This window comes from Rhinoderma darwinii, chromosome 9, assembly GCF_050947455.1.
Source record: "Rhinoderma darwinii isolate aRhiDar2 chromosome 9, aRhiDar2.hap1, whole genome shotgun sequence".
NCBI lineage: Eukaryota > Metazoa > Chordata > Amphibia > Anura > Rhinodermatidae > Rhinoderma > Rhinoderma darwinii.
The window spans coordinates 100,220,920-100,248,530 of NC_134695.1; the positions used below are offsets into that span (position 1 = coordinate 100,220,920).

At 40.3% G+C, this 27,611-nt stretch overlaps 1 protein-coding gene across 4 annotated transcripts in view; it reads left to right on the forward strand.

Annotated features, from left to right (window-relative positions):
• The window catches only part of WWOX (WW domain containing oxidoreductase), a 736,214-nt gene that overhangs the window by 154,000 nt on the left and 554,603 nt on the right, over window positions 1-27,611 (forward strand). For all 4 annotated transcript variants that reach the window (XM_075838647.1, XM_075838646.1, XM_075838643.1 and 1 more), the window contains exons 7-8: window positions 9,879-9,967; window positions 25,805-25,990. In XM_075838647.1, the coding sequence (XP_075694762.1) occupies window positions 9,879-9,967; window positions 25,805-25,990 (275 nt within the window). The remainder of the gene's footprint in view (window positions 1-9,878; window positions 9,968-25,804; window positions 25,991-27,611) is intronic.

The window sequence follows — 27,611 nt, forward strand, 5'->3', positions numbered from 1 at the left end:
GCCTATGACCCAAAGAACACCGTCCCCACTGTCAAGCATGGAGGTGGAAACATTATGTTTTGGGGGTGTTTCTCTGCTAAGGGCACAGGACTACTTCACCGCATCAATGGGAGAATGGATGGAGCCATGTACCATCAAATCCTGAGTGACAACCTCCTTCCCTCCACCAGGACATTAAAAATGGCTCGTGGCTGGGTCTTCCAGCACGACAATGACCCGAAACATACAGCCAAGGCAACAAAGGAGTGGCTCAAAAAGAAGCACATTAAGGTCATGGAGTGGCCTAGCCAGTCTCCAGACCTTAATCCCATCGAAAACTTATGGAGGGAGCTGAAGATCCGAGTTGCCAAGTGACAGCCTCGAAATCCTAATGATTTACAGATGATCTGCAAATAGGAGTGGGCCAAAATTCCATCTAACATGTGTGCAAACCTCATCATCAACTACAAAAAAACGTCTGACTGCTGTGCTTGCCAACAAGGGTTTTGCCACCAAGTATTAAGTCTTGTTTGCCAAAGGGATCAAATACTTATTTCTCTGTGCACAATGCAAATAAATATATATAATTTTGACAATGTGATTTTCTGTTTTTTTTTTTAATATAATCTATCTCTCACTGGTAAAATTAACCTAGCCTAAAAATTCTAGACTGTTCATGTCTTTGACAGTGGGCAAACTTACAAAATCAGCAAGGGATCAAATACTTATTTCCTTCACTGTATATTTATATATATTAACCATATCCGTTCATTTTGTTAAATAACTGCACGTGTAAATGACAAATATTATGTCAAGCCACTACTGAGTGTAAGTAAGGGTGCAGTCACACCAGCGCTCTCTCATATTAAACACGGAAACATATTCCCTGACACATATTCCTTAAGGAAATCCTGCCGCTTGTTGCAAGATATATGGCCGATCGTGAAGAAGTATTAAAAACATATTAAAATGAGCCTAATGCTACTTTGTTACAAGCCACATTACCTGACTAGATGGTTCTGCAAGTTCAGCAATTACGGGGAAGTTAAATAGAAGCAGCTTCAGTGGCTTTAACTTTACCCGTGCCCTTGACGAGGTGCAGAATTGTCAGTATTCTCGTAAAAATTCTTGTGCGACGTTCTCTCTATTTCCTTAAGTGAACATCTGTCTAATTGTTCACCTCCATTGCTTTAGTGCTTTTCTCATGCTTTCTTTGTTTCCAGACAATAAACTTTATTTTCTTCATAAGAATTCAATCTACGCGAGGGTATTAGGCAGCTTGTTTGCACCTTTCAGCTTCTGGAGAACGTCCAGGAGAATTTTTTTTATTTTATTTTTTTTCTCCCTCTCTTTAGGTTTGTCGGTGACACAACATGGTGTCGGCGTCTCCTCGTGCAGCTGCCTTCTGCTTCCTCACATCTGTTTTGTCATGTTGGCAGCCCCCATTTTTTTTCCTCGCGTGTTTTGGCATTACATAAACGCCGCGTTTTCCTGATGTTCGCTCCCATTTACACAACTGACGTAGCCGTTCCGACCTGCGCAATTGGCCTCCGTGGCATCGTTTTGCTTGCAAAAATGTTGCGGCCCAGCTTGGTTTGGTCACACTGAGGAAATTGCATTTGGAAAGACTTGCTGGGTTTTTATCCATTTCCTTCTCCATCACTTTCTATCCTACGCTTTGATACTATTCCCAATGGCTTTATTCACAGTTGCCGAACATAACTATTTAACCTTGCAAAGAAAAAGAACATCTTAATTATCCTTTCACCCCTTCAGTGCCAAATGAGAGTCCTACCCCCGGGAAGTGAAGGACTGGAAATCATTAACTGGAACTGTTATGGAGTTCCTTGCTTTATATACATAATGTAGGAATAGGCAAAGTGATTACTTCCATGCAGATAAGGCAGATCTTTTTCAGTCAATGCAGCAGAGCTGGGTTTGTCATTTGGCACAAATTAGTGTGTGGACACAGTAAGGAAATTTATCAAGAGTCAATTTCTGCCCCCTGCAAATTGCACCAATTTACCACATGGCATCATATATTTGCTGCAACACACTAGACATAAAAATATATTTTTCTTACATGTACAAGGTTAGCATACATGTATAACTGTTTTACAGCAAGAAATGGCGTACATCCTTAAAGGGTAACTAAATGTTCAACAAACTTCTGACATCATAGTGACATGTCAGAAGTTTTGATTGGTGGGGGTCCGAGCACTGAGACACTCTGCGTACATAGAAACGTGGGGATTCCATAGCAAAAGATCAGAATGGACCTCCATTATAATCCTTAGGCTTGGTCCTTATGGGTCGAATACAAAAAGTACGCAGTGTATCCGACCTAAAAGCCGCAGAAAAGTCTGGCTGGAAAACCGCACCAAATTGTGGTGCAGATTTTAGGACTGAATCTCTGCAGCGGAAAACAGTACTGTTTAAAAAACAAAAAAGCTAAAACTTGCCCCCGAGCATTGTTATAGTGACTCGTCACTCTGTTCTCACTGCGGCCCGGCCTCCTGGGATGACGCTGCAGCCTGTGATTGGCTGCATCAGTCACATGAGATGGAACGTCACCCCAGGAGGCCGGGCTGCACTCACAAGAGAGTGACGCGTCGCAATAATAATGCTCAGGGGTAAGTCTTTGCTTTTTTAATAGTTTAAATGACAAAAAAATTTTTTGGGTTTTCTTCAGATTTTTGTGGCGGAAGCCGTATTTCTGCTGCAAAAATGTGCAACATAACTTATTTGTTACTGGATTTTACCTCCCCATTGATTTTAATGGTGAAAACCTGCAGCAAAAGAACAATGTTTCGGCAGCATAAATTGACCTGCTGCAAATTTTAAAACCGCACCGCAGGTCAATTTCTGAAAGTTTTCTCTACAGATTTCTTCTGCAGCGTGTACATGAGATGTATTTAAATCTCATCCACTTTGCTGTTACTGTAAATGCTGTGGAATATCCGCACAGAATTCCGTTGTGGAAATTCTGCAGTGTTTACGCTACAGGGAAACTCGGCGTGTGACGGCTGTTTTTTTTTTAACGCCTGTCACACGGCTGCGTTGAAATCAATGCACTTCTATGGGGCTATTCACACAGCCGTTTTTTTTAAACAGACCGAGTGAACGGCCCGGGAAAAAATAGGACTTGTCCTATTTTTGCCCGTTTTCCTGAATCCCTTAATAGACTCAAGTTTATGAGTAATCCGTGAAAACGGCTCCCGCTCGGGTGCAAATCGGCCGTGAAAAACAGCTGTTTTTCATGGCCGATTTGACACCCGGTCATCTGAATAAAGCCTTAGTGTTTGTTTCCACCCCCACACCCTTGAGCCAATTCCTCATCCTCTTGTTTGCTAGTAAAACTAATGAATGCCAAGACCCTTTGAAGGGCATTCTTCTCCAGAGGAACTTTAAAGAGGATGGAATATGCCCCCTTTCTTCAAGGGCCCCATAGAAGCTGCCTAGTTTGCCCAAATGTTAGACTTCGTTCACACAGTTTTTTTTTGCAGGCGGAAAAATCTACCTCAATATTCCCTCAGGAATGTTGAGGCAGATTTTGGCCTGCCTGCATCCTCTGTGCCACGTTTTTCGTAACGTTTTTCGCAGAGTCTTTCGGTCACGGCTATTGAGCGCCATGGGCAAAAAAAAACGCTCCGAAAATCGCTTTCTCTGTCTCCCAATGATGTCAATGGGAGATCAGAGATGGAAATGCCCAAAGAAAGGGCATGACGCTTCTTTTTCCCGCTCGCGGAAAAAAAAAACGCCTCTCAATGGGAGGCGTTTTCGGACATTTTTGGTGTGGTTTAGTTTTTGGCACCAAAAAACTCTGTGTAAACAGAGCCATTCTGTTGCCCCTCATTGCAAAGTGAAATAATTGAAGGCTATAATATTTTGTTACTGTGTATCAGTTGGGTAAATATTTAGAAACTAAGGATAAATATATACATTTTATGTGATGTTTTGGCTCATTGTTGCGCTGGTGATATCATTGCAAGTGTCTTGTTTTATTGCCGGAATATGGATGGATTAAGGTAATGTTTAATTATAGGATATTGTTGTAATGCTAATTTATGGGATGTTTAGCAGGATTTATATTACGCAGCATTTTATACTGGCTCTTGTATATTGTCTCTTACAGCTGCTGCCTGTAAAAGGGCAAGCTGCCCGGGAACATCAGTGGTCCTATACTTATTACTTTATGTCATATATGATCTTGTTTTTTCCTGGTAAAATATAAATAACTGAATCTCCCGACATGAAAAAGAGCAAAAAAAAAGAAAAAAAAAACAATAGCAAAAATGCCCAGATGTGGTTACCATATAATAAAAATAAAGCGTTCGTCTTGACTGCAGCTGACATTTATCAGCCTATTTGTGGGTGCGTTTCCTTTCTCTGTGTAACACAGAACATAATTTGTCACTTTGTAAATACATTCCAGCCTAAATCCCTGCCAGCGCCTGTTAGTGTTTGAAGGATTAATGCATTGCACAGTTCATGTCTACACTTTCCAGGCTGTGCCTGGGCTCATGATTATGGATTTTAGACTACTGGGACTTGGGTGTCTTTTTTTTCTATGGGGCTAAATATTTTTTGGAACTGCTTATTGTTTATCAGTTGGGTTCATATTATATACAAATGTAGCAGAGCTGAACGTTATTTACTGTATGTTCTTGCACATTGTGATAATGCTGCCAAACATATGTGCACTCTCTACTGTAAATTCTGAGAATATTAAAGGGCTTGTCCAGCTTAGAAAGCCCATTTCCATACTCTCATTAGACATATCTGAGGAAATAGAGGGGGGTCCCCTGTTGAGGATTCTCATCTCGGCCAGAGAGGAGAGCGGTTACAAAGAGCATCTCTCGCTCTGCAGGACCTGTTCTGTCCTGCATTACACAGACAGCTTAATGATATGAATGGGCACCATGTAATGCTTAATTTCCCCGGTGGTGGCGCTGCAGGGAAACAGAATACTTACTGTCAGGTTTACCCAGAGATTGCATCTGATCGGTAGGGGTCACTTTGTGATAGTGTTATTGTTGAAGCATCCCTCTAACAAGCAGGGATTGTCCACAGCGGAGAACCCCTATAAAAGGGTTTTCCACTTTAAATAATTAAACTTTTTCACAAACCGTTATCAGGTTGGGGGGGGGGGGATTACTTTTTCACATGGATGATATACCGTGTTTCCCCGATAGTAAGACACCCCCGATTGTAAGACGTATCGGGGGTTTCAGGGGGGTCGGCTAATATAAGCCGTACCCCGAAAGTAAGACATATGTCTTACTTTCGGGGAAACACGGGGGTATTGCCGCCTCCTGCCCACTTCCGCGCCGCCCCCCTCTCCATACGTCACCGCGCCGTCCCCTGCACTTGTCAATGCCGCCTCCTGCTTAAAATACGGTAATGCACACAGTATTAACTCCTTAATGCCGAAGGACGGATATATCCGTCCTCAGCAGCTTCTAGTTCGCGCAGGAGGACGGATATATCCGTCCTGTGATGGCGCGGGTACTGAGACTGTACCCACGCGATCAGCGGCAGGAGCACGGCTGTTATACACAGCCTGGCTCCTGCTGCAACTGCCGGAATCGAAGCGCGCGCCGATTCCGGCAGTTTAACCCATTAAATGCCGCTGTCAATAGTGACAGCGCATTTAATGTGTTTGACAGAGGGGGGAGCTCCCTCTGTCACCCGATCGGCGCCCCCGCAAACAAATCGCGGGTCGCCGTCGGGTTTCCATGACAGCCGGGGGTCTAACAAAGACCCCCAGGTCTGCCTTCAGCATCTGCCTGTTAGGCGATGCCGGAGGCATGACCTAATAGGTTGCCTGTCAGTTTTACACTGACAGGCAATAATGCTTCGGTATACTAAGTATACCAAAGCATTATATATGCGATCGGCACATCGCATAGTGAAGTCCCCTGGTGGGACTAAAAAAAAAAATGTAAAACAGTTAAATAAAGTTTGTGAAAATAAAAATAATTAGACAATTTTTTTCCAATATAAGACATACCCCGAAAGTAAGACATAGTGGGGCTTTTGGGGATAAAAAGAAAGTAAGACACTGTCTTACTTTCGGGGAAACACGGTAGGTTTTGAAAAAGTCTTTATCTTCAATAAATGGAATGATCTCTTAAAAGCTGCATTTTGTTTTTACTCGTGTCGTCTTTATCTTATATTAAAATGAGTTGGATGATCTGAAACATTTAAATGTGACAAATTACCAAAATGAAAAGAAATTGGGTAAGGGACAAATACTTTTTCACAGCAATGTATTATATGTTAAGAATATAAGCCACAGATAAAACATTGAGATATTACAATAGGTTGTGTTAAACAACAAGCTCAGATCTGCTACATTGTGTTACTCGCCCCTGCAGCATCTGTGTATCCATCCGATCTATGGTACAGATATACAAAAAATACTTTAATCCATTGCCCAGTATACCAGAATTTCTGCTAGACCGGCATCCAACATGTAAAGCCGATCCGAGCTAGAGAAATACCTGAACTATAAGGCCTCATGCACACGACCGTAGCCATGTGCACGGCCGTGATTTACGGGTCGGCCGGTCACAAAGTGACAGTCGCGAGCCGCCCGCAAATCGTAGGCCGTGCACATGGTCGCGGCCATTATTTTCAATGAGTTTCGGAACGCAGAACAAGGCCGCATTAAGACATGCCCGTTCTTTCTGCGGTGCGAGCTCCTGGGCAATGCACGGATCGTGAAAATCACGGTCGTGTGCATGGCCCCATAGGAATGAATGGGGCTGCAAATCTCCCGTGGATTTTCGGGGGAATTGCGGCCGCAAAAGCACGATCGTGTGCATGAGGCCTAAGTAATTGAGAGCTGAAGGGGCTGAGAGCCATGACCCCTTTATTCGAGGCATCAGTCGCCGCTCCTGTGGGATAAATGTTACAACATTTACATTTCCTACAAGTATTTCATTCCGTTCAGTTTGGAGTGGTGATCTTTTACAGTATCCAAAAAGTGAACCGCTCCCAACAGAGCCATAAGTTTAAGCTCCTGAGCCCTGGTGCCAGATCATGTACCCCAAACCATCATATGTCATTGTATGACATTACACCGTGTAGGATCTATATATTTTATAAAGTGAAGTATTAATTTTTAGCAATAAAATTTTATATTCAAGTACTACAATATTGTACAAATATCATGAAAGACCTTCACATCTCTGCAATGTCGCCTTTATAGTACTGCTGTTCTCTTATATGATGGAGGAACCTTTGGGCCCTCCCAGGCATGAGAGCCAAGACGTGGGTGCACTCAAATGGACGAAGAAGCAGCACTCCAAAAATATCAAAAGGGTTTATTCACCACCACATCCCACTGCTCCCCCTATAGTTACTTTACTAGCTCCTAACACAATAAGGCATAATGTATATGGCCATATTATACTTCTGTACAAGTTTCGAGCACTTATAGAAATCTATGGGCCCATACTGTACCTCCATATTCCGCTGATTCAATGTTTAGGCAAACTGAGGTGGTTTTTTTTTTGTTTTGTTTTTTTAATGGATGCATAAAAAAATGCAGGAAAAAATAAATTGTGGCATGTTCTATCGGATGCTATATTATTAAGGTATTCTAAGGAGCGATGGCACCACAAGGGTTCCCACAGAGTACCTAGAGCTCCCCAATTCACAACCAAGGGGACAAGTGCCGCTGTACTGACTTCACCATGTGCATGAGGTCTTTGAAACATTTTCTGGTATATTAAACTATCAAGCTTTTTTTATTTTTATATATATTTATATATTTCATGCAACCTCATGTTCATACAGTAAATTGTATTTTAACCCATTCCGCCAACTTTCTATTTAAACAGGTTTATTGTTTAAGTGCTGTTATAAATATTTTTGCCTAATAAGTCTGCTATTCAAATGCATGTATATGTCTTCTCAGGCCAGGGTTATTGATTAAATAAGCGGGTGTCCGCCATCTTGCGTGCTCCGAAGCACCTCTTAAAGGCGCATATTACTTACCTGGGCTAGGAAAAATGCCAATTCGTTTTATTAAGAGGCATCATCTGTGTGGAAATCGAAGGTTGTCAAATGTAATGGCGTGTGCTGAAGTACTCTTTGTCATATAAATTTACCTGTAGTCATGTATTATTTATTTTTTTCTATTTTATATGCCATTATAATAAGTATTATGGCAGGGAAAGCTTTTATGCACCGACTCATTGTAGCTCTCCTCATTTCTTGCAATCTTTCTGGCAAATGTATCCATGCTTTATCCGGGTTTAACGTAAATCATATTTTACATTAGAAAGAAAAATTTGCAGTGAAAATTGCTGTAACGCGATTGCAGAAACATAACGGCACGATCCTGCGTTAGCACTAGGAGAGAAGTCACTCAACGCTTCTTTCTACTGTTCTGTCTTTATAGGATGTTTGGGGGTTAGAGCGGAGGATTCGATTTATCTTAAATACCGTGATATGCAATGACTGTTTGTACATAACATTATTAAAAAGACAGTGAGATATGAGCAATAAAGAGCGAGCGTGAGATATGAGAGAGAGCGCGAGATATGAGAGAGAGCGCGAGATATGAGAGAGAGCGCGAGATATGCGCAAGATATGCGAGAGCGCGAGATATGCGAGATATGCATGAGAGCGAGAGAGATATGAGAGCGGGAGAGAGATATGAGAGCGGGAGAGAGCGATATGAGAGCGGGAGAGAGAGATATGAGAGCGGGAGACATGAGAGAGGGAGAGATGGATATGAGATGAGAGAGATACGAGAGAATGGGAGAGAGTGAGAGACAGACTGACACAAGATAAGATAGATAAATAGATAAACAAATGCTAGCTAGAAAGATGGCAAATTATATTTTATATATGTATATAATACGAAAATAGAATCCAGCATCACAGGCTTACATGAAAGGGGGTGCAAGCCTTAGAGAACTGACCACTCTCCCTCTAGACAAAAAGCAGTAAATAGGCAGCACTCACAAAGGCTTATAGTGAAAAAAGAGGGGGCTTTATTGACCCCAAATGTGCGACATTTCGGCTCACACAACCTGAGCCTTTCTCCAGCTTGAGTGCTGCCTATTTACTGCTTTTTTTTATTTTTTATATAAAACGATAGTTATGCAGATAGAGGCAATGTGATGATAAATTATTTCCAAATTGTATTATTTAGCTCTTCTTTTATATTTATTTTGTTCCAATATTTTTATATTCCGGATATTGTACTAACAAATCTAGTAATTAAAAGGTTCAGAGAACTTGGTATGGTGTGTGGGTGGTCCTAGTTATATTACTTTGATATGTATCATATTTAGGGGAAGAAATAGAGATTGTATAGATGAGATCCATATGAAATAGATGTTAGATGTGAGATGAATATAAGATAACAGAGACTATGAGGGATGGATATTAGATATAGAGATGGCTACAGATAAACGAACCCCGCATTAGTTACATTATACGGATGAGTTTACTTTAGGTGCAGTATGAAGTGAAGGTTCCCATGTTTGTGGCTGGGATTTTGTATGTGTTTGTGCTCCCCATAATGTGGACCTCACAGGCTGTTTGGCAGGAAATGGTTAATCCATTCTCCTGCTGTTGATGGATTGTGTTACGTGACAGAGTGAAGGATCCTTGGCACTGTCTGTTTTTAATTCATAGTCTTTAATAAACTTGTTAGACACCTATGCACTGTGTTTAGCCGCTCTGCAGTGCTACAATGCTACCTCTGGCAGCGAGCACTCGTCCCTCATTCACTTGAGTGATTTACACCCTCTATGGGCATTTTATATTAAGCACGAGGACTCGGATATATTCCACAGCACATTAAGTGTAATGTGATATCTTGATCCAAGTTTACAGTTATTTATCATTTTCTTCTTCTTTTTTTTGCATTGCAGCACAAAGCTAAGGTAGAAGTCATGTGCCTGGATCTGGCCTCCCTCCGCAGTGTGCAAAGCTTTGCTGAAGCCTTTAGAAGCAAAGATCTGTAAGTACAACGGAAGAGAATGACAGATTTTCACAAGAGACAAGGGTGGGATGTGGGCTACCTAGGAATGGACGTGCCAATAAACCACACTCCTATAGCATGGCATGAAGAAATTATAGACGAGGCCATATTGTTTAATCTCGCAACGTTGGTGGAGGCCCTTGGGAAAAAAAATGGTGGTATCCCCCATCCCATATGACTCCTATAGCAGCTACATAGTGGAGAGGTAGCTTCACATGCACATGGCCCCCTGCACTGAAGCCGAGGAGATAGCGGAGACGGAGACCCCCTTAGACTTTATTAGAGAGAGACACACACATGGGATTGCTAAACAGCCATCAGGAGATATCGGAATTCCTAAGAGAGGTGGGGGTCGAAGAGGGGAGCAGTATATACATTACTCCTATTAATAGTTACTGCCAGGGTGAAACTTGAAAATGTGGTCCCCCGTAGTTTTAAAAGCCCTCATCCTTTTAAATATTGGGCCCCTTTTAAATTCTGCATTAGACCTTCCCTCATAGTGTAGTACCCTCGTTTATGAATACTTGAAGCGTAATTGAATTCTATGGATAAATATGAGAAAAACGAATCGGCTTGGGCAGGAAAAGTGGGTGGGAGAGGCCCCCTAAGGTTCCCAAGGTGGCGGTGACCCTTGTGCCCGTCTTAGAATCCAACCCTTAATCCTGTTATTACAAGGGAATACTGTTACTTTAAAAGTCGCCTTTACATATATTACATTTTGTTGTTTGAAATTTTTTTTTCTTTAGTCGATCAGCTATTCTGGACAAAATACGACAACCTATGAGTGGGATCCATCAATATGTGTAGTAGCCTCCTGCGACCACAAAACACCAGTGAGCGACAGCGTAGAGGTAGAGGGCACGCGGCAGATCTGGATTAGAATTTTGTTAGACTCATCTCTAGAGCAGGAGACATCATTACATAAATGTCACCATTGGCTTTAAGAGCAAAAATGTTTTCCACAGCACACACTTGATCGGATTCTCACCACTTTAAAGAGAGATGCAAATTCCGTGTCCAGAAATCCCATCCGGACAAATTATTGGTATAAAAACTTGAGGACAGCATCAATATGGCAAAAATATTTGCGTTTATTGACACATCTCAACTATACAAAAGCTACGTTTAGACTCCGCAGGAGCCTTTCTCAAGCATGCTTGAAAAAGACTCCTGCGGAGTCAAAACGTAGCTTTTGTATAGTTGGGATGTGTTAATAAACACAAATATTTTTGCCATATTGATGCTGTCCTCAAGTTTTTATACCATTGGCTTTAAGGACTTAAAGTGGGTAGCCTCTTGAAGACGACCTCTGTCCATATGCCCTTTTTGGACGTCTCAGGGCCCCTTTATGGGCCAGAATGGAGAGTTGCTCTGTAAATGCCGATCCCTTTCTGGCGGACTCGAGCCATTCATATACATAGACTGCCATCTGAATGACCACCATGTAACACTACATTTTCCATGCAGCAGCCAATGTCTGCCAAGAGAATCCTCTGCAAAATCAACTGTATGCCAGGGGTATCGGGAACCAGTCACGCTGCGATCTGCTGATCGCCACGTTGGCTTCAGTATGGAAGGATTTTTCTCTGCGGAGCCAACCACTTTATAGGGTTGGTGACAACGGAGGTATAACAAATAAATAACAGCATGGAAAGCTGTTGTGTAAACCTTCATCTTGGTTTCTATGGAAGATTCATGTCAGAGGTTCTGTTGCTTTATGGGGAAAAATAAGTGTCTTAAATATTTTCTGCTACCCCTGCGTCCAGCGCCATTCTCACATCTTGGAATTGTAGTTTTTATTTTCTTGGCTTTCTCGTCTCTACTTGGGAGCTTCTACCTGACAATCCATCTGTCAATAAACACTACATTGTCTTTTGTTTCTGTTTTAATTCTTGCTGTTTTATTTTGGAGAGGAGCCAGACCACACACGCACTCCGAGCCCTGAGCTCTCCAGACGGCTTGTAATGGGGGGAAAAGTCTGCACTGGACAAACAGTACTTTGTGTTACACAATAACATTATATGCAAAGTATGTGACACTGAAACATTCACTCTTTACATTTATAAAAATATAGATGGGAAATGTAGACTGGATGTACAGCGTATGCAGGTGGTACAGCCTTATATGTGATCCTTACATGTATTTCCCATCACTGAAACACTATTTATTACTCTTTATATGTTTAAGCATTATTATGTTGTTGTCATTATTGTTATATTACATTAATTGCTGCACAGATAATACTATGATAACTAGGTAGATAGAAATGGTAGGTGAAGGGATACACATAGGAATTGCCAGACGATGGTAAGGGATGTAATTGAGAAGTAAATAATAAATATGATATCAGACAGATAAATATACAATAGATATACAGCAAACTGCCTGTGCGGTGAATAAACGTATCCCTGAGCCTAGGAGGAGTTGCACCCACTACTGGAGCAGTGCTGCTTTCCTTTTTTTCTATGCAAGAGATATACAGATATGAGATAGATATGAGGTAAAGAGATTAGGGATAGATAGATAGATTGATATGAGATAGGTTAATATGAGATAGGTTGATATGAGATAGGTTGAGATGAGATATATGCGATAGATAGAGATAGATAGAGATGAGATAGATAGAGATGAGATAGATAGAGATGAGATAGATAGAGATGAGATAGATAGAGATGAGATAGATAGAGATGAGATAGATAGAGATGAGATGAGATAGAGATGAGATGAGATAGAGATGAGATAGATTGAGATGAGATAGAGATGAGATGAGATAGAGATGAGATAGATAGAGATGAGATAGATAGAGATGAGATAGAGATGAGATAGATAGAGATGAGATAGATAGAGATGAGATAGATAGAGATGAGATAGATAGAGATGAGATAGATAGAGATGAGATAGATAGAGATGAGATAGATAGAGATGAGATAGATAGAGATAGATAGAGATGAGATGAGATAGATAGAGATAGATAGAGATGAGATAGAGATGAGATAGATAGAGATGAGATAGATAGAGATGAGATAGATGAGATAGATAGAGATGAGATAGAGATGAGATGAGATAGAGATGAGATAGATAGAGATGAGATAGATAGAGATGAGATAGATAGAGATGAGATAGATAGAGATGAGATAGAGATGAGATAGAGATGAGATAGAGATGAGATGAGATAGAGATGAGATAGATAGAGATGAGATAGATAGAGATGAGGATAGATAGAGATGAGATAGATAGAGATGAGAGATAGAGATGAGATAGAGATGAGATAGAGATGAGATGAGATAGAGATGAGATGAGATAGAGATGAGATAGATAGAGATGAGATAGATAGAGATGAGATAGATAGAGATGAGATAGATAGAGATGAGATAGATAGAGATGAGATAGATAGAGATGAGATAGATAGAGATGAGATAGATAGAGATGAGATAGATAGAGATGAGATAGATAGAGATGAGATAGAGATGAGATAGATAGAGATGAGATAGATAGAGATGAGATAGATAGAGATGAGATAGATAGAGATGAGATAGATAGAGATGAGATAGAGATGAGATGAGATAGAGATGAGATGAGATAGAGATGAGGATAGATAGAGATGAGGATAGATAGAGATGAGGATAGATAGAGATGAGGATAGATAGAGATGAGGATAGATAGAGATGAGGATAGATAGAGATGAGGATAGATAGAGATGAGGATAGATAGAGATGAGGATAGATAGAGATGAGGATAGATAGAGATGAGGATAGATAGAGATGAGGATAGATAGAGATGAGGATAGATAGAGATGAGGATAGATAGAGATGAGGATAGATAGAGATGAGGATAGATAGAGATGAGGATAGATAGAGATGAGGATAGATAGAGATGAGGATAGATAGAGATGAGGATAGATAGAGATGAGGATAGATAGAGATGAGGATAGATAGAGATGAGGATAGATAGAGATGAGGATAGATAGAGATGAGGATAGATAGAGATGAGGATAGATAGAGATGAGGATAGATAGAGATGAGGATAGATAGAGATGAGGATAGATAGAGATGAGGATAGATAGAGATGAGGATAGATAGAGATGAGGATAGATAGAGATGAGGATAGATAGAGATGAGGATAGATAGAGATGAGGATAGATAGAGATGAGGATAGATAGAGATGAGGATAGATAGAGATGAGGATAGATAGAGATGAGGATAGATAGAGATGAGGATAGATAGAGATGAGGATAGATAGAGATGAGGATAGATAGAGATGAGGATAGATAGAGATGAGGATAGATAGAGATGAGGATAGATAGAGATGAGGATAGATAGAGATGAGGATAGATAGAGATGAGGATAGATAGAGATGAGGATAGATAGAGATGAGGATAGATAGAGATGAGGATAGATAGAGATGAGGATAGATAGAGATGAGGATAGATAGAGATGAGGATAGATAGAGATGAGGATAGATAGAGATGAGGATAGATAGAGATGAGGATAGATAGAGATGAGGATAGATAGAGATGAGGATAGATAGAGATGAGGATAGATAGAGATGAGGATAGATAGAGATGAGGATAGATAGAGATGAGGATAGATAGAGATGAGGATAGATAGAGATGAGGATAGATCGAGATGAGGATAGATATTAGATAGATAGATAGATATTAGATAGATAGATGCACTACTGTTCAAAAGTTTAGGGTCACTTAGAAATGTCCTTATTTTGAAAGAAAAGCACAGTTTTTTTCAATGAAGATAACATTAAATTAATCAGAAATACACTCTATACGTTGTTAATGTGCTAAATGACTATTCTAGCTGCAATATCTACATAGGTGTATAGAGGCCCATTTCCAGCAACCATCACTCCACTGTTCTAATGGTACATTGTGTTTGCTAACTGTGTTAGAAGGCTAATGGATGATTAGAAAACACTTGAAAACCCTTGTGCAATTATGTTAGCACCGCTGTAAACAGTTTTGTTGTTTGGAGGAGCTATAAAACTGACCTTCCTTTGAGCTAGTTGAGAATCTGGAGCATTACATTTGTGGGTTCGATTAAACTCTCAAAATGGCTAGAAAAAAAGAACTTTCATGTGAAACTCGACAGTCTATTCTTGTTCTTAGAAATGAAGGCTATTCCATGCGAGAAATTGCCAAGAAACTGAAGATTTCCTACAACGGTGTGTACTACTCCCTTCAGAGGACAGCACACACAGGCTCTAACCAGAGTACAAAGAGAAGTGGGAGGCCCCGCTGCACAACTGAGCAACAAGACAAGTACATTAGAGTCTCTAGTTTGAGAAATAGACGCCTCACAGGTCCTCAATTGGCAGCTTCATTATATAGTACCCGCAAAACGCCAGTGTCAACGTCTACAGTGAAGAAGTGACTCCGGGATGCTGGCCTTCAGGGCAGAGTGGCAAAGAAAAAGCCATATCTGAGACTGGCTAATAAAAGGAAAAGATTAATATGGGCAAAAGCACACAGACATTGGACAGAGGAAGATTGGAAAAAAGTGTTATGGACAGACGAATCGAAGTTTGAGGTGTTTGGATCACACAGAAGAACATTTGTGAGACGCAGAGCAACTGAAAAGATGCTGGAAGAGTGCCTGACGCCATCTGTCAAGTATGGTGGAGGTAATGTGATGGTCTGGGGTTGCTTTGGTGCTGGTAAAGTGGGAGATTTGTACAAGGTAAAAGGGATTTTGAATAAGGAAGGCTACCACTCCATTTTGCAACGCCATGCCATACCCTGTGGACAGCGCTTGATTGGAGCCAATTTCATCCTACAACAGGACAATGACCCAAAGCACACCTCCAAATTATGCAAGAACTATTTAGGGAAGAAGCAGGCAGCTGGTATTCTATCTGTAATGGAGTGGCCAGCGCAGTCACCAGATCTCAACCCCATAGAGCTGTTGTGGGAGCAGCTTGACCGTATGGTACGCAAGAAGTGCCCATCAAGCCAATCCAACTTGTGGGAGAGGCTTCTGGAAGCATGGGGTGAAATTTCTCCCGATTACCTCGGCAAATTAACAGCTAGAATGCCAAAGGTCTGCATTGCTGTAATTGCTGCAAATGGAGTATTCTTTGACTAAAGCAAAGTTTGAAGGAGAAAATTATTATTTCAAATAAAAATCATTATTTCTAACCTTGTCAATGTCTTGACTATATTTTCTAGTCATTTTGCAACTCATTTGATAAATATAAGTGTGAGTTTTCATGGAAAACACAAAATTCTCTGGGTGACCCCAAACTTTTGAACGGTAGTCTAGATATTAGATAGATATTAGATAGATATTAGATAGATAGATGAGATAGAGATGAGATAGAGATGAGATAGATAGAGATGAGAGAGATAGAGGAGATAGATAGAGAGGAGGATAGATAGAGATGAGATAGATAGAGATGAGATAGATAGAGATGAGATAGATAGATAGATAGATAGATAGATAGATAGATAGATAGATAGATAGATAGATAGATAGATAGATAGATAGATAGATAGATAGATACAGTGAAGGAAATAAGTATTTGATCCCTTGCTGATTTTGTAAGTTTGCCCACTGTCAAAGTCATGAACAGTCTATAATTTTTAGGCTAGGTTAATTTTACCAGTGAGAGATAGATTATATAAAAAAAAAAAACAGAAAATCACAGTGTCAAAATTATATCTATTTATTTGAATTGTGCACAGAGAAATAAGTATTTGATCTCCTACCAACCATTAAGAGTTCAGCCTCCTCCAGACCAGTTACACGCTCCAAATCAACTTGGTGCCTGCATTAAAGACAGCTCTTACATGGTCACCTGTATAAAAGACTCCTGTCCACAGACTCAATTAATCAGTCTGACTCTAACCTCTACAACATGGGCAAGACCAAAGAGCTTTCTAAGGATGTCAGGGACAAGATCATAGACCTGCACAAGGCTGGAATGGGCTACAAAACCATAAGTAAGACGCTGGGTGAGAAGGAGACAACTGTTGGTGCAATAGTAAGAAAATGGAAGACATACAAAATGACTGTCAATCGACATCGATCTGGGGCTCCATGCAAAATCTCACCTCGTGGGGTATCCTTGATCCTGAGGAAGGTGAGAGCTCAGCCGAAAACTACACGAGGGGAACTTGTTAATGATTTCAAGGCAGCTGGGACCACAGTCACCAAGAAAACCATTGGTAACACATTACGCCGTAATGGATTAAAATCCTGCAGTGCCCGCAAGGTCCCCCTGCTCAAGAAGGCACATGTACAGGCCCGTCTGAAGTTTGCAAATGAACATCTGGATGATTCTGAGAGTGATTGGGAGAAGGTGCTGTGGTCAGATGAGACTAAAATTGAGCTCTTTGGCATTAACTCAACTCGCCGTGTTTGGAGGAAGAGAAATGCTGCCTATGACCCAAAGAACACCGTCCCCACTGTCAAGCATGGAGGTGGAAACATTATGTTTCGGGGGTGTTTGTCTGCTAAGGGCACAGGACTACTTCACCGCATGAATGGGAGATTGGATGGAGCCATGTACCGTCGAATCCTGAGTGACAACCTCCTTCCCTCAACAAGGACATTAAAAATGGCTCGTGGCTGGGTCTTCAAGCACGACAATGACCCGAAACATACAGCCAAGGCAACAAAGGAGTGGCTCAAAAAGAAGCACATTAAGGTCATGGAGTGGCCTAGCCAGTCTCCAGACCTAAATCCCATCGAAAACTTATGGAGGGAGCTGAAGATCCGAGTTGCCAAGCGACAGCCTCGAAATCTTAATGATTTACAGATGATCTGCAAAGAGGAGTGGGCCAAAATTCCATCTAACATGTGTGCAAACCTCATCATCAACTACAAAAAAATGTCTGACTGCTGTGCTTGCCAACAAGGGTTTTGCCACCAAGTATTAAGTCTTGTTTGCCAAAGGGATCAAATACTTATTTCTCTGTGCACGATGCAAATAAATATATATAATTTTGACTGTGATTTTCTTTTTTTTTTTTTTCAATATAATCTATCTCTCACTGGTAAAATTAACCTAGCCTAAAAATTCTAGACTGTTCATGTCTTTGACAGTGGGCAAACTTCCAAAATCAGCAAGGGATCAAATACTTATTTACTTCACTGTAGATAGATAGATAGATAGATAGATAGATAGATAGATAGATAGATAGATAGATAGATATGAGAGATACTCATTATTTTTTCAGTGTTTATATTTTTCACATTCTAGTAATAAATCCTCAGTAATTAGATAGTCTATAAATCTTGTGATGGTGGATATGTCATAATTATATAGATAGTTATCCATGTAATTCTTATTTATATTTTAGCTTTGCTGCATTTCCACGTAGGAGTCCCAAAGCTGTGCAATCCCAATATTCAGGCCACATATTTTCTTCTTTTTTTTTCATTTTCCTTTTCCCTGAGCACGACATCGGCGACTCGTGGTGTGTACAGAAGCATGCAGCAGTTAGGGGACTTTGTGAACTCCATTACAACGCTGTATTTCTCTAGGGAATCAGAAGAACGGGCTGTCATTGGGAAAAAGTAACGTACTAATACATGTAATGCTTTTGTCAAAATGATTTGACCATGGTCTTTAAAAGCAGTCGTCTGTAACCCTTGGGCAATTTCATATTTTTATAATCATTTCACCATCAGTTTACAAGCTTGGCGTGCAGTAATAAATCAGACCCAGCTTTACCCGTAATTAGCTGGCAGGTTTTTCGACATGTAATTGTGTTGTTTACATGTACGTCTAGATTTTTCCATTCTGAATAACAGGTACTCGGAGACACAATTATCAGGAAGGGATTTATTGTTCGTAAAGGAATGGGGAAATTGGTTATTATGCAAGATAAATTTTTGGGGAAAATAGGGAAATTTTGTGGCAGATACATTTGTATAATGTAGGGTTATTTTGTTATTTTAAAAAATAAATTATTATTACGATTTATAAACAAAAATTAGCTCGAGGGGTTGTACGGTAATACAAAAACACCTCTGCTTTCTTCCAAAAACATTGCCACACCTGTTTACAGTTTGTGAGTGGTATTACAGTTCGGCCCTATTCAATTCAGTGAAGCTGGGTTGCAATACCGAACACAACCTGTGAACAAGTGTGTTTTGTTTTTTTATGAATCAATGTTTTATTGGGTTTTATAAAAAAAAAATGTTTGCTTCTTGAGATACAGCTTCTATGTGTCCTGGATACATAGAATATATATCGTGCATCACAGCCAGATCTGCCAGGACGCACTGCTTCAGGATCTATATATATACATCAAATTTGTTCATAGGCTGTGTGCACCAGCCACTTAAATGGGACACAGGTTCAATACCAAATATAGGCGATGGACAAGAGAGGCTCAGATTCTGGAATAAAGCACTGTTTTAATTATTTAAAGTTTTTGTTTGCAAATGGATACATTTTGAACCAATTTAATTGATTGGACTTCTATATGGCGTGGGCTACATGATTTGGAATAATTTAGCGTAATGGGCTCAGTACATATGCTTAGCGGTTAGCTCTTATGCCTTGCAGCACTGGGGTCCTTGGTTGAAATCCAACCAGGGACAACACCTGCGTGGAGTATAAAATGTCCCCCACCCCCTAAAAATGTTTCCACTCTAAGGAAACTCCTATTCACGTTCCTGCATTAAAGGCTATGTTCACCTTTGAAAACTTGTTTTTTTTAATAATTTATATTCATGTGTTTGGTGCAACTTTGTAAACATTATTGTTACTTTCTGAGATACAGCTGCTTTGTATTCTGTATACAGAGCAGCTGTATGTGCTGAGACCTGTCAGCGGGACTGACACGCAGGATGTACACACAGGACGGATACGCTGCGTAAAGGTACACAGCGTATCCGTGCTGTTGGCCGCAAGAATTCCGTCTGAAAACCCACACTAAATTGTGGTCCGTTTTTTCGGCTGGAATGTCCGCTGCAGAAATCCTGTACTTAAAAAAAAAAGTATATACTTAACACGGCGACGCGTCCCTCTGATTTTCTGCAACCCTGGGATGACGTTTCATCCCATGCGACCGCTGCAGCTTTTGATTGGTCGGCCTGGTCGAAGAACCACAGAATACTGGGTAGGTATAAGATTAATTTATTTTTCCTGTGTTGTGATTTTTGCAGTGGAATGGCAGCTTTTCTGCCGCAAAAATCGCAACATCTGCTATTTTTTTTTGCAGGTTTTATCTCCCATTGGAATTCAATGGGGAAAACCCGCAACAAAAAAAGCAACGATTGCGCAAATACTATTGACATGCTGCAGATTAAAAAAAACGCACCGCAAGTAAAATTTTGATCATTTTCTACCACTGATGATTTACGCAGCGTGTGGAGGTTTGTTCAAATCTCATCCACTCTGCTGCTACTGTATTATGCTGCAGATTTTCCTCAATTAAATACATTGCGGAAAATCCACACTTTTTACACCACGTGTGAACTTACCCTTACCAATCACATCTAAGCACAAGATACAGCTGCTCTGTATACAGGATACAAAGCAGCTGTATCTCAAAAAGTAAAAATTTTAATAAAACGTAATTAGAAATTTGCACCAAACACACTGCCATTTTTATTTAAAGAAAACAACAATGTTTTCAAAGGTGTACGTACATAGCCTTTAAAGAATTTTTGTGAGGCTGACTGGGGACATTCACTGATATCAGTGATGTGAGTCTCTGTACAACGCTGCAGAATATGTTGGCACTTTATAAAGGGAACAGAAATAGGATGTGCATGGAAGGGCGACAGGTCGTTGTGTCCCATATTTCTTCTTAGTTAGATCTTCCCTTATTTCTATAAAATTATTGTCCATTGAGATACTGTTGGGAGCTGTAAACCTTGTCTGCCACCCAAACACATTGCTGTTTGCTTTCATCTCTCTGTAGAGCCTCACTCCAATGGTATGAACCTGGGAAGACTGTGAATTTCTAGCAATTCTACTAAACCCAATGAAATTAGTTTCAACGGCTATTTTTAAGTTCCCCATTATGCGTATACTTGCAAACCGCCAGCCCCACCGTTGCCGTTGTCAAAATAAATACCGTCGAAAGGTTGTGTGTGGTGTTGCAGCTCAGTCCCTTTTTCTTCAACGGTGCTGAGACACAACCCATGGACAGGTGTGTAGATGTTTTTGAAAGAAAGCAGCCATGTCTTGTTAATCTTGGACAAACCCTTTAATCTGGAATCAATGGGACCACATAGTTGGATGGAATATCACAGACACCTGCCAGAGATGTAACCAAGAAAGAGCAACTTACTCAGACATGTGGTGGTCTTGCCAAAAACTCCAGGTCTTTTGGGATCAGGTCCTTGCTCTTATAATAATGCTCTGCAAAGTTCCTGACCAAATCCCATTATCCAGTTTCTTTCTTAATATGCCCATACAGACTCCAGAAGTCCTGATATATTACTCCCATGCTTCCTAGCAGGTGCAAAACTCCTAATTTCCCCTCTCTGAAGCTCAACACATATCCCTTCAATCTTACAACGGTCGAAAAAGGTTCACCAGCTTTATCACATCGAAGACATTGTGGCAATTCCAAAACGTTCCTACTCGAAATTACAACAAATCTGGAAACTCTGGCTGGTGTTTTGCCACTTAGTTTTATATAGTATTGTGTGTGTGTGTGTGTGTGTGTGTGTGTGTGTGTGTGTGTGTGTGTGTAGGTATGTATGTGTGCGTGCGTGTGTGCGCGCGCATATGTATGTGTATATATATATATGTATATGAGAAAATATATATATATATATATATATGTGCTAGTATGTTGACAATGGCTATTAATAAGAACTATGTGACACACTCTGTATTGCACTCACTTTTTTTCCCTGTGTGAGGATTATTTTATAGATCATAGTTGCATTGAAGCATTGCTTTCATAATAATCGTTCAGATCGAAACCTAGGGACGTGATTTTGACCTTCGCGGTCACTTTATAGTATTCCTGTTTAATTGCACAGAGCCCTTCTCCCTACAATAGCTATAGGGCAAATTATTAGTGTGACCAGTAGTCAGTACGACACTCATCTTAGAACGTCCTTGGTGTTTTATAGACCTAGTTAACAACATAATAAAAGCAACGCAGGCTATAGAGCACGCGTTATAAAGAAAAGCTGAGACGTGTACTGTATGGAAACGAAAATTCTCCAATAAGTCTCCCTGTACTGACTCAAAAATAATAAAAAAAAATGTTCTATACCGAAGTCACAACTCAACATTGAATTTAAAATTCAGTCCTTGTCCCCATGGGCATTACGGGTCAGGTTGAAGTTCCAGTTCTTGAAATAATTCAGGTGAGATTTCTGATAGGGTTGTGATAGGGTCACTTTAGGATAACATGAACAGATAGTGTTTGAAGAATTATGTCTTGGCTTGTTTGCTCTAGCAGGGGACTTGCCTTCACCGCGCAGGTAGTGAACCTTTCAGTTCCTTCTGTTTTTTTATGATAAACATAGCATGGAAGTCAAGGCAGGAGATGGGGGGAGAGCGAAGGCAGCAGCTGCTCGAGGGAACGAGGGGATACATTTCTGGTGCTCCCATTTAATTCCTGTAAAATTTTATCGAGAGGGGCTTCGGGGTCACTTGACAAGTGACCAGGAGCTGCTCACATCTCTCAAGTCACCTTGTCATGACAATCATGCTAAATCACTCGCTGCATCACTCTTAACACAAAGATCCATGTATCTGTCTGCTTCTCAGACAGGTTTCCACACCATTGGAGAGTTCTTGATATTTTGGGCTGTAGACTAAACTAGTAGATAACAAAGAGCACGTTCTGGTAGCAGAACACAAAAAAAAAAAAATGTGTTTCTTTCCAAGTGGACTGATAGAGTATTATATTTTAGAGTCGTGAATTTCGAGGAGGTTTTACATTTTTTTTTTATTGCTTCAATATATCTAAAATGATAAATGAAGCAACTTTGAAAATAGTGTTAATTTAAAACTACTACCATTTTTTTGTGTGTGGCTCCAGAGGGAATCTGTTTCTCCATGATAACTGACCTCAAACAAACTCTGTGTAGTCTGATCCTGCAATCACACTCTTTATGGTCTGTCCCCGAATTCTTGGTAAATTGGCAAGAATTAGGGGATGGCAATATTACTGCAGGATCAGACTGAACAGGGTTCATTTGTAACTTGTTACCATGGAGACACATAGGCCAACATAGAAGCTGTAAACACAGAATGATATATTTTTAATTAGGGCTATTTGCAAAGTTGCTTTAATTTGTATTTTAGACGCATTAGAACAATAAAAAAAAAATGGTTTGGGAGGTGGACCCTTTTAAGAATTTTGCAGTCAAGTAGAATAGAACATTTTTAAATACTGGATCTTGATTGGTGCTTGTGTGTTCTGCTTTGAAGAAATTTTAAATAGAAAAACCTATAGGTAGTAAGGTTATTAGAAGGAAAACAGCAGCAATTGATGAGTGTGTTGATCTTGTGCGAGGCAGTGACCTGTCAACTTATTTTGGTATATTAGTAGAGGTAGTAGTGATCTAGGGGTAGGGTCATAATATTGTAAGTTCAATGGCAAGGAGGAGGCTATTCACTCATTTAGGAAGGTGCAAGGCAAGTGAAAACAACACTTTAGCATGGCGTGTAGCTTTAATAATTAATTTACATAGAATGTGATATTATTTTTATAATATAATTTTTTATTATTGTTGAATTATATAAAAATGTTCCAAACTACATAACAATAAAAAACAAAGAAAATGTTCCGGTTTAGAATTATATTAAACAAAGTATTATGTAGTATAGACACTATCCTGAAAGCGGTTCAAATAGATAATACTGAGAATTCAACAATCACCCACTAAAACCCTGGAAAAGATTGCGTGGGGAGATGAGAGAGAGAGAAAAAGAAAAAAAAAAACAAAAAACATTACTCAAACCGCTACTAACACGTTTTAAACCAGGTCGTTTTCTGTACGGGGGATAGTTCCACTATCCTTCTGTTCCAGATCTTATAAAAAAATAACTTCCCCTTCCTCTTTACTTAGCGTCAAGTAATATGATCTTTCTAAAAGCCTCACTCTATTCACCTTATGGTGCCATTCTACATCCCGTGGAAAGCTATTTATTCTTGGCACCTCTTCTCTTTTGAAAGACTGTGATTGTAGCACTAATTAGAAAGATATTGTTTCTGGCAAGATTGGTTATCATTTATAAATGGATCTCAATAGAATGTGATATTAAAGTGGTTGTACAGAATGAGAAAAACATGGTTGCTTTGTTCCATAACCGTCCCGCACGTGTCCACAGGTTATGTGCAATATTACAGCTTAGTCTTATTCACCTCAATGGACTAAACTGCAATACCAGACACAAAACATGGACAGGTGTGGCACTGTTTTTCTAATCCTGTACAACCCCTTTATATGTGCCACTTTAGAACTTCAGCTGTTTTAATATATGTGTTGATGCATTAAACCTTGCTGTAGCCTAGTCAACTACTGCCCTTTTATAGAGCAAGGGCGCAAAACGTTTTTTTTTTTCCATCTGAGGGTCTCTTCGCCAGACTGTACTACTTAAAGAAACAGGAATAATATGTGGCCATCCTCAACTGTAATCTGGAGCTCTGAGCTTAGTTAGATCAAATAATTGAGATGTCATATGTCTGTCTTATGATGAGATGCCAGCCAGCAATGCCACTCTGTGCATCCTATGGCAGACTGGACACACACATTGAGCAAATTAATGCCCAGATGCAGAGGGACGCGGTGAAAGGCTTAGTGGACATGCTTGTATTCTGTAGAGTTGTACATTAACCAGTGCTTATTATTAGTGATTTTTTGAAGGTGAACTGGCAGTAGCACTGGTCAGTGATCATCCCTCCAAGTTTCTTCTTAAAGTTGTTACCTATAATGAAATGTGAGCTTAAAGAGGCTCTGTCACCAGATTTTGCAACCCCTATCTGCTATTGCAGCAGATCGGCGCTGCAATGTAGATTACAGTAACGTTTTTATTTTTAAAAAACGAGCATTTTTGGCCAAGTTATGACCATTTTTGTATTTATGCAAATGAGGCTTGCAAAAGTCCAAGTGGGTGTGTTTAAAGTAAAAGTCCAACTGGGCGTGTATTATTTGCGTACATCGGGGCGTTTTTACTTCTTTTACTAGCTGGGCGTTCTGACGAGAAGTATCATCCACTTCTCTACACAACGCCCAGCTTCTGGCAGTGCAGACACAGCCGTGTTCTCGAGAGATCACGCTGTGACGTCACTCACTTCCTGCCCCAGGTCCTGCATCGTGTCGGACACATCGGCACCAGAGGCTACAGTTGATTCTGCAGCAGCATCAGCGTTTGCAGGTAAGTAGCTACATCGACTTACCTGCAAACGCCGATGCTGCTGCAGAATCAAATGTAGCCTCTGGTGCCGATGTGTCCTCGCTCGTCCGGCACGATGCAGGACCTGGGGAAGTGACGTCACAGCGTGATCTCTCGAACACGCTGTGTCTGCACTGCCAGAAGCTGGGCGTTCTGAAGAGAAGTGGATGATACTTCTCGTCAGAACGCCCAGCTAGTAAAAGTAGTAAAAACGCCCCGATGTACGCACATAATACACGCCCACTTGGACTTTTACTTTAAACACGCCCACTTGGACTTTTGCAAGCCTCATTTACATAAATACAAAAATGGTCATAACTTGGCCAAAAATGCTCGTTTTATAAAAATAAAAACGTTTCTGTAATCTACATTGCAGCGCCGATCTGCTGCAATAGCAGATAGGGGTTGCAAAATCTGGTGACAGAGCCTCTTTAAAATCAATACGATATTTAACACTTGCACACCTGTCTTTCATAGGCCTCTCCATGTCCTCATTTGCAATGCTGCAGTCCTTGGAGTTCCCTGGCAGCTGACGGAAGATCACCTTGAAATGACTTTCCAGGTCAATCACCTTGGGCATTTCTACCTGGTCTCACTCCTGCAAGACATATTACGTCAATCTGTCCCATCAAGAGTGGTTGTGGTGTCTTCAGAATCTCACAGGTTGGTCAAATTAAAATAATATGGAGATGACAACATTAGGTGAACCTTTTTTTTTTTTTTTTTTTTTTAAACCAAAAACGGAAACCAAGGAAAAGTCAAGGACAAACTTCCCTAATCTCGGCTGGACTCCATTTAAAGAATTTAGTACTGTCTTTGTGTGAGTTGAGTCTTAAAAGACGCATGCTAGTCAAGTGGTAAAATGAATTCTAGAGTAACGTTATTGCGTGGCCTTTTGACTAGATGCCCCTATACATGGCTCAATTTACTTAAAGTGGTTGTCCTAACTCGACAACTACCTTTCTAGAATTGTATCTATATGGAGTACAGAGGTAGCAGTTAACCCCAAGCCCTAGTGCTTGAGGGGACCTAAAGACCTCTTTGCCATAAAAAAGACACCCCTTTCAGAATGCAGCCGCTATGGGGATCAGCTGATTGCCGCAACACCAGCTTTGGAAACACCGGGTGATCAGCTGTTACCATTGGGAGATTCCTCTGGCGCCCACACACTTGGGTTTACATACCATCCATTTAAATGAATGGGTGATTAGGTAAAACATGGTGTCACCAAGTCTGCCGGAGTTGTAACTGCTCAATTAAATGACTCTCCACATTGCTCGGGACCCCTTCTATTAGACATAGTCCCTCCTCCGTGACATCCATATGTCGTATAAGAATATTACTGACATAGCTTGTCCAGTTGGGACTCCATGAAGCACAAGAAGAGGCAGGTTTTGGCCATGCAAGACCTTTTTCAAACAATATATTCTTTAAAACGGTTGAAGCGTCACTTGCCTAGGATACTAAACCCTATGGATTTAGTCCAGTAAGAATGTGATGGTAATCCGGGTCCGGTATCCTTTGCACTGGAAGCAAGATACAGTATATAAAATATATTATCAAGGCAGAAAAATGTTCTAACATGTTTTTTTCCTTGTCATAGTCGGTGTATTTATGTCTACTCTATTAATCATGATACAAACCCCTGTTCCCTTTGCACTTTGAGCCACCCATGGAGCAGTCTCAAAGATGGAATAATAATTCATTAAATCTGAATGGCATGACCTTTTATTGATTTATTATTCAACAACTTCGGCATCTACCCAAGAAGAAAGAGAAGATAAACTGAAATCCAAATAGTCTACTTAAAGGCGGGGAGACTTGATCTGTTTATCAGATGATATAGAATCCATTTTTCTCCTTATGGAGAAGCGGCCTAAAAAACGCATCCTTGCCGTATACCAAAAACCATCTGCTTTCTCTATCGGAAAGATGTTAATCCCTTCTCCATTCAAGGATGTCCCTAATGTGACAATAACAAATTGAGGGCCATCATCTTCTAGAGGCACTCCATTCCTTTCTTATACTATGATTATTTAGAAACAATTCCATAAATTTATTACTAATGAAATTTATTTAAACAGCAAATAATATTAATGACGATCCTATTGAATTGTTCTACGGAAAGATATCAATGCAAATACAGTTCTATTGTTTTCAGAAATCACTCATTAATTTGGTTGTATGTTTAAGGTCTGAGAGACCAAATAAAATGGTCATTTTGGAGAGAGTGGACCCCCCCCCCCCTCTATTAATACATGGCCGGTTTATCTGAATGGGGCTT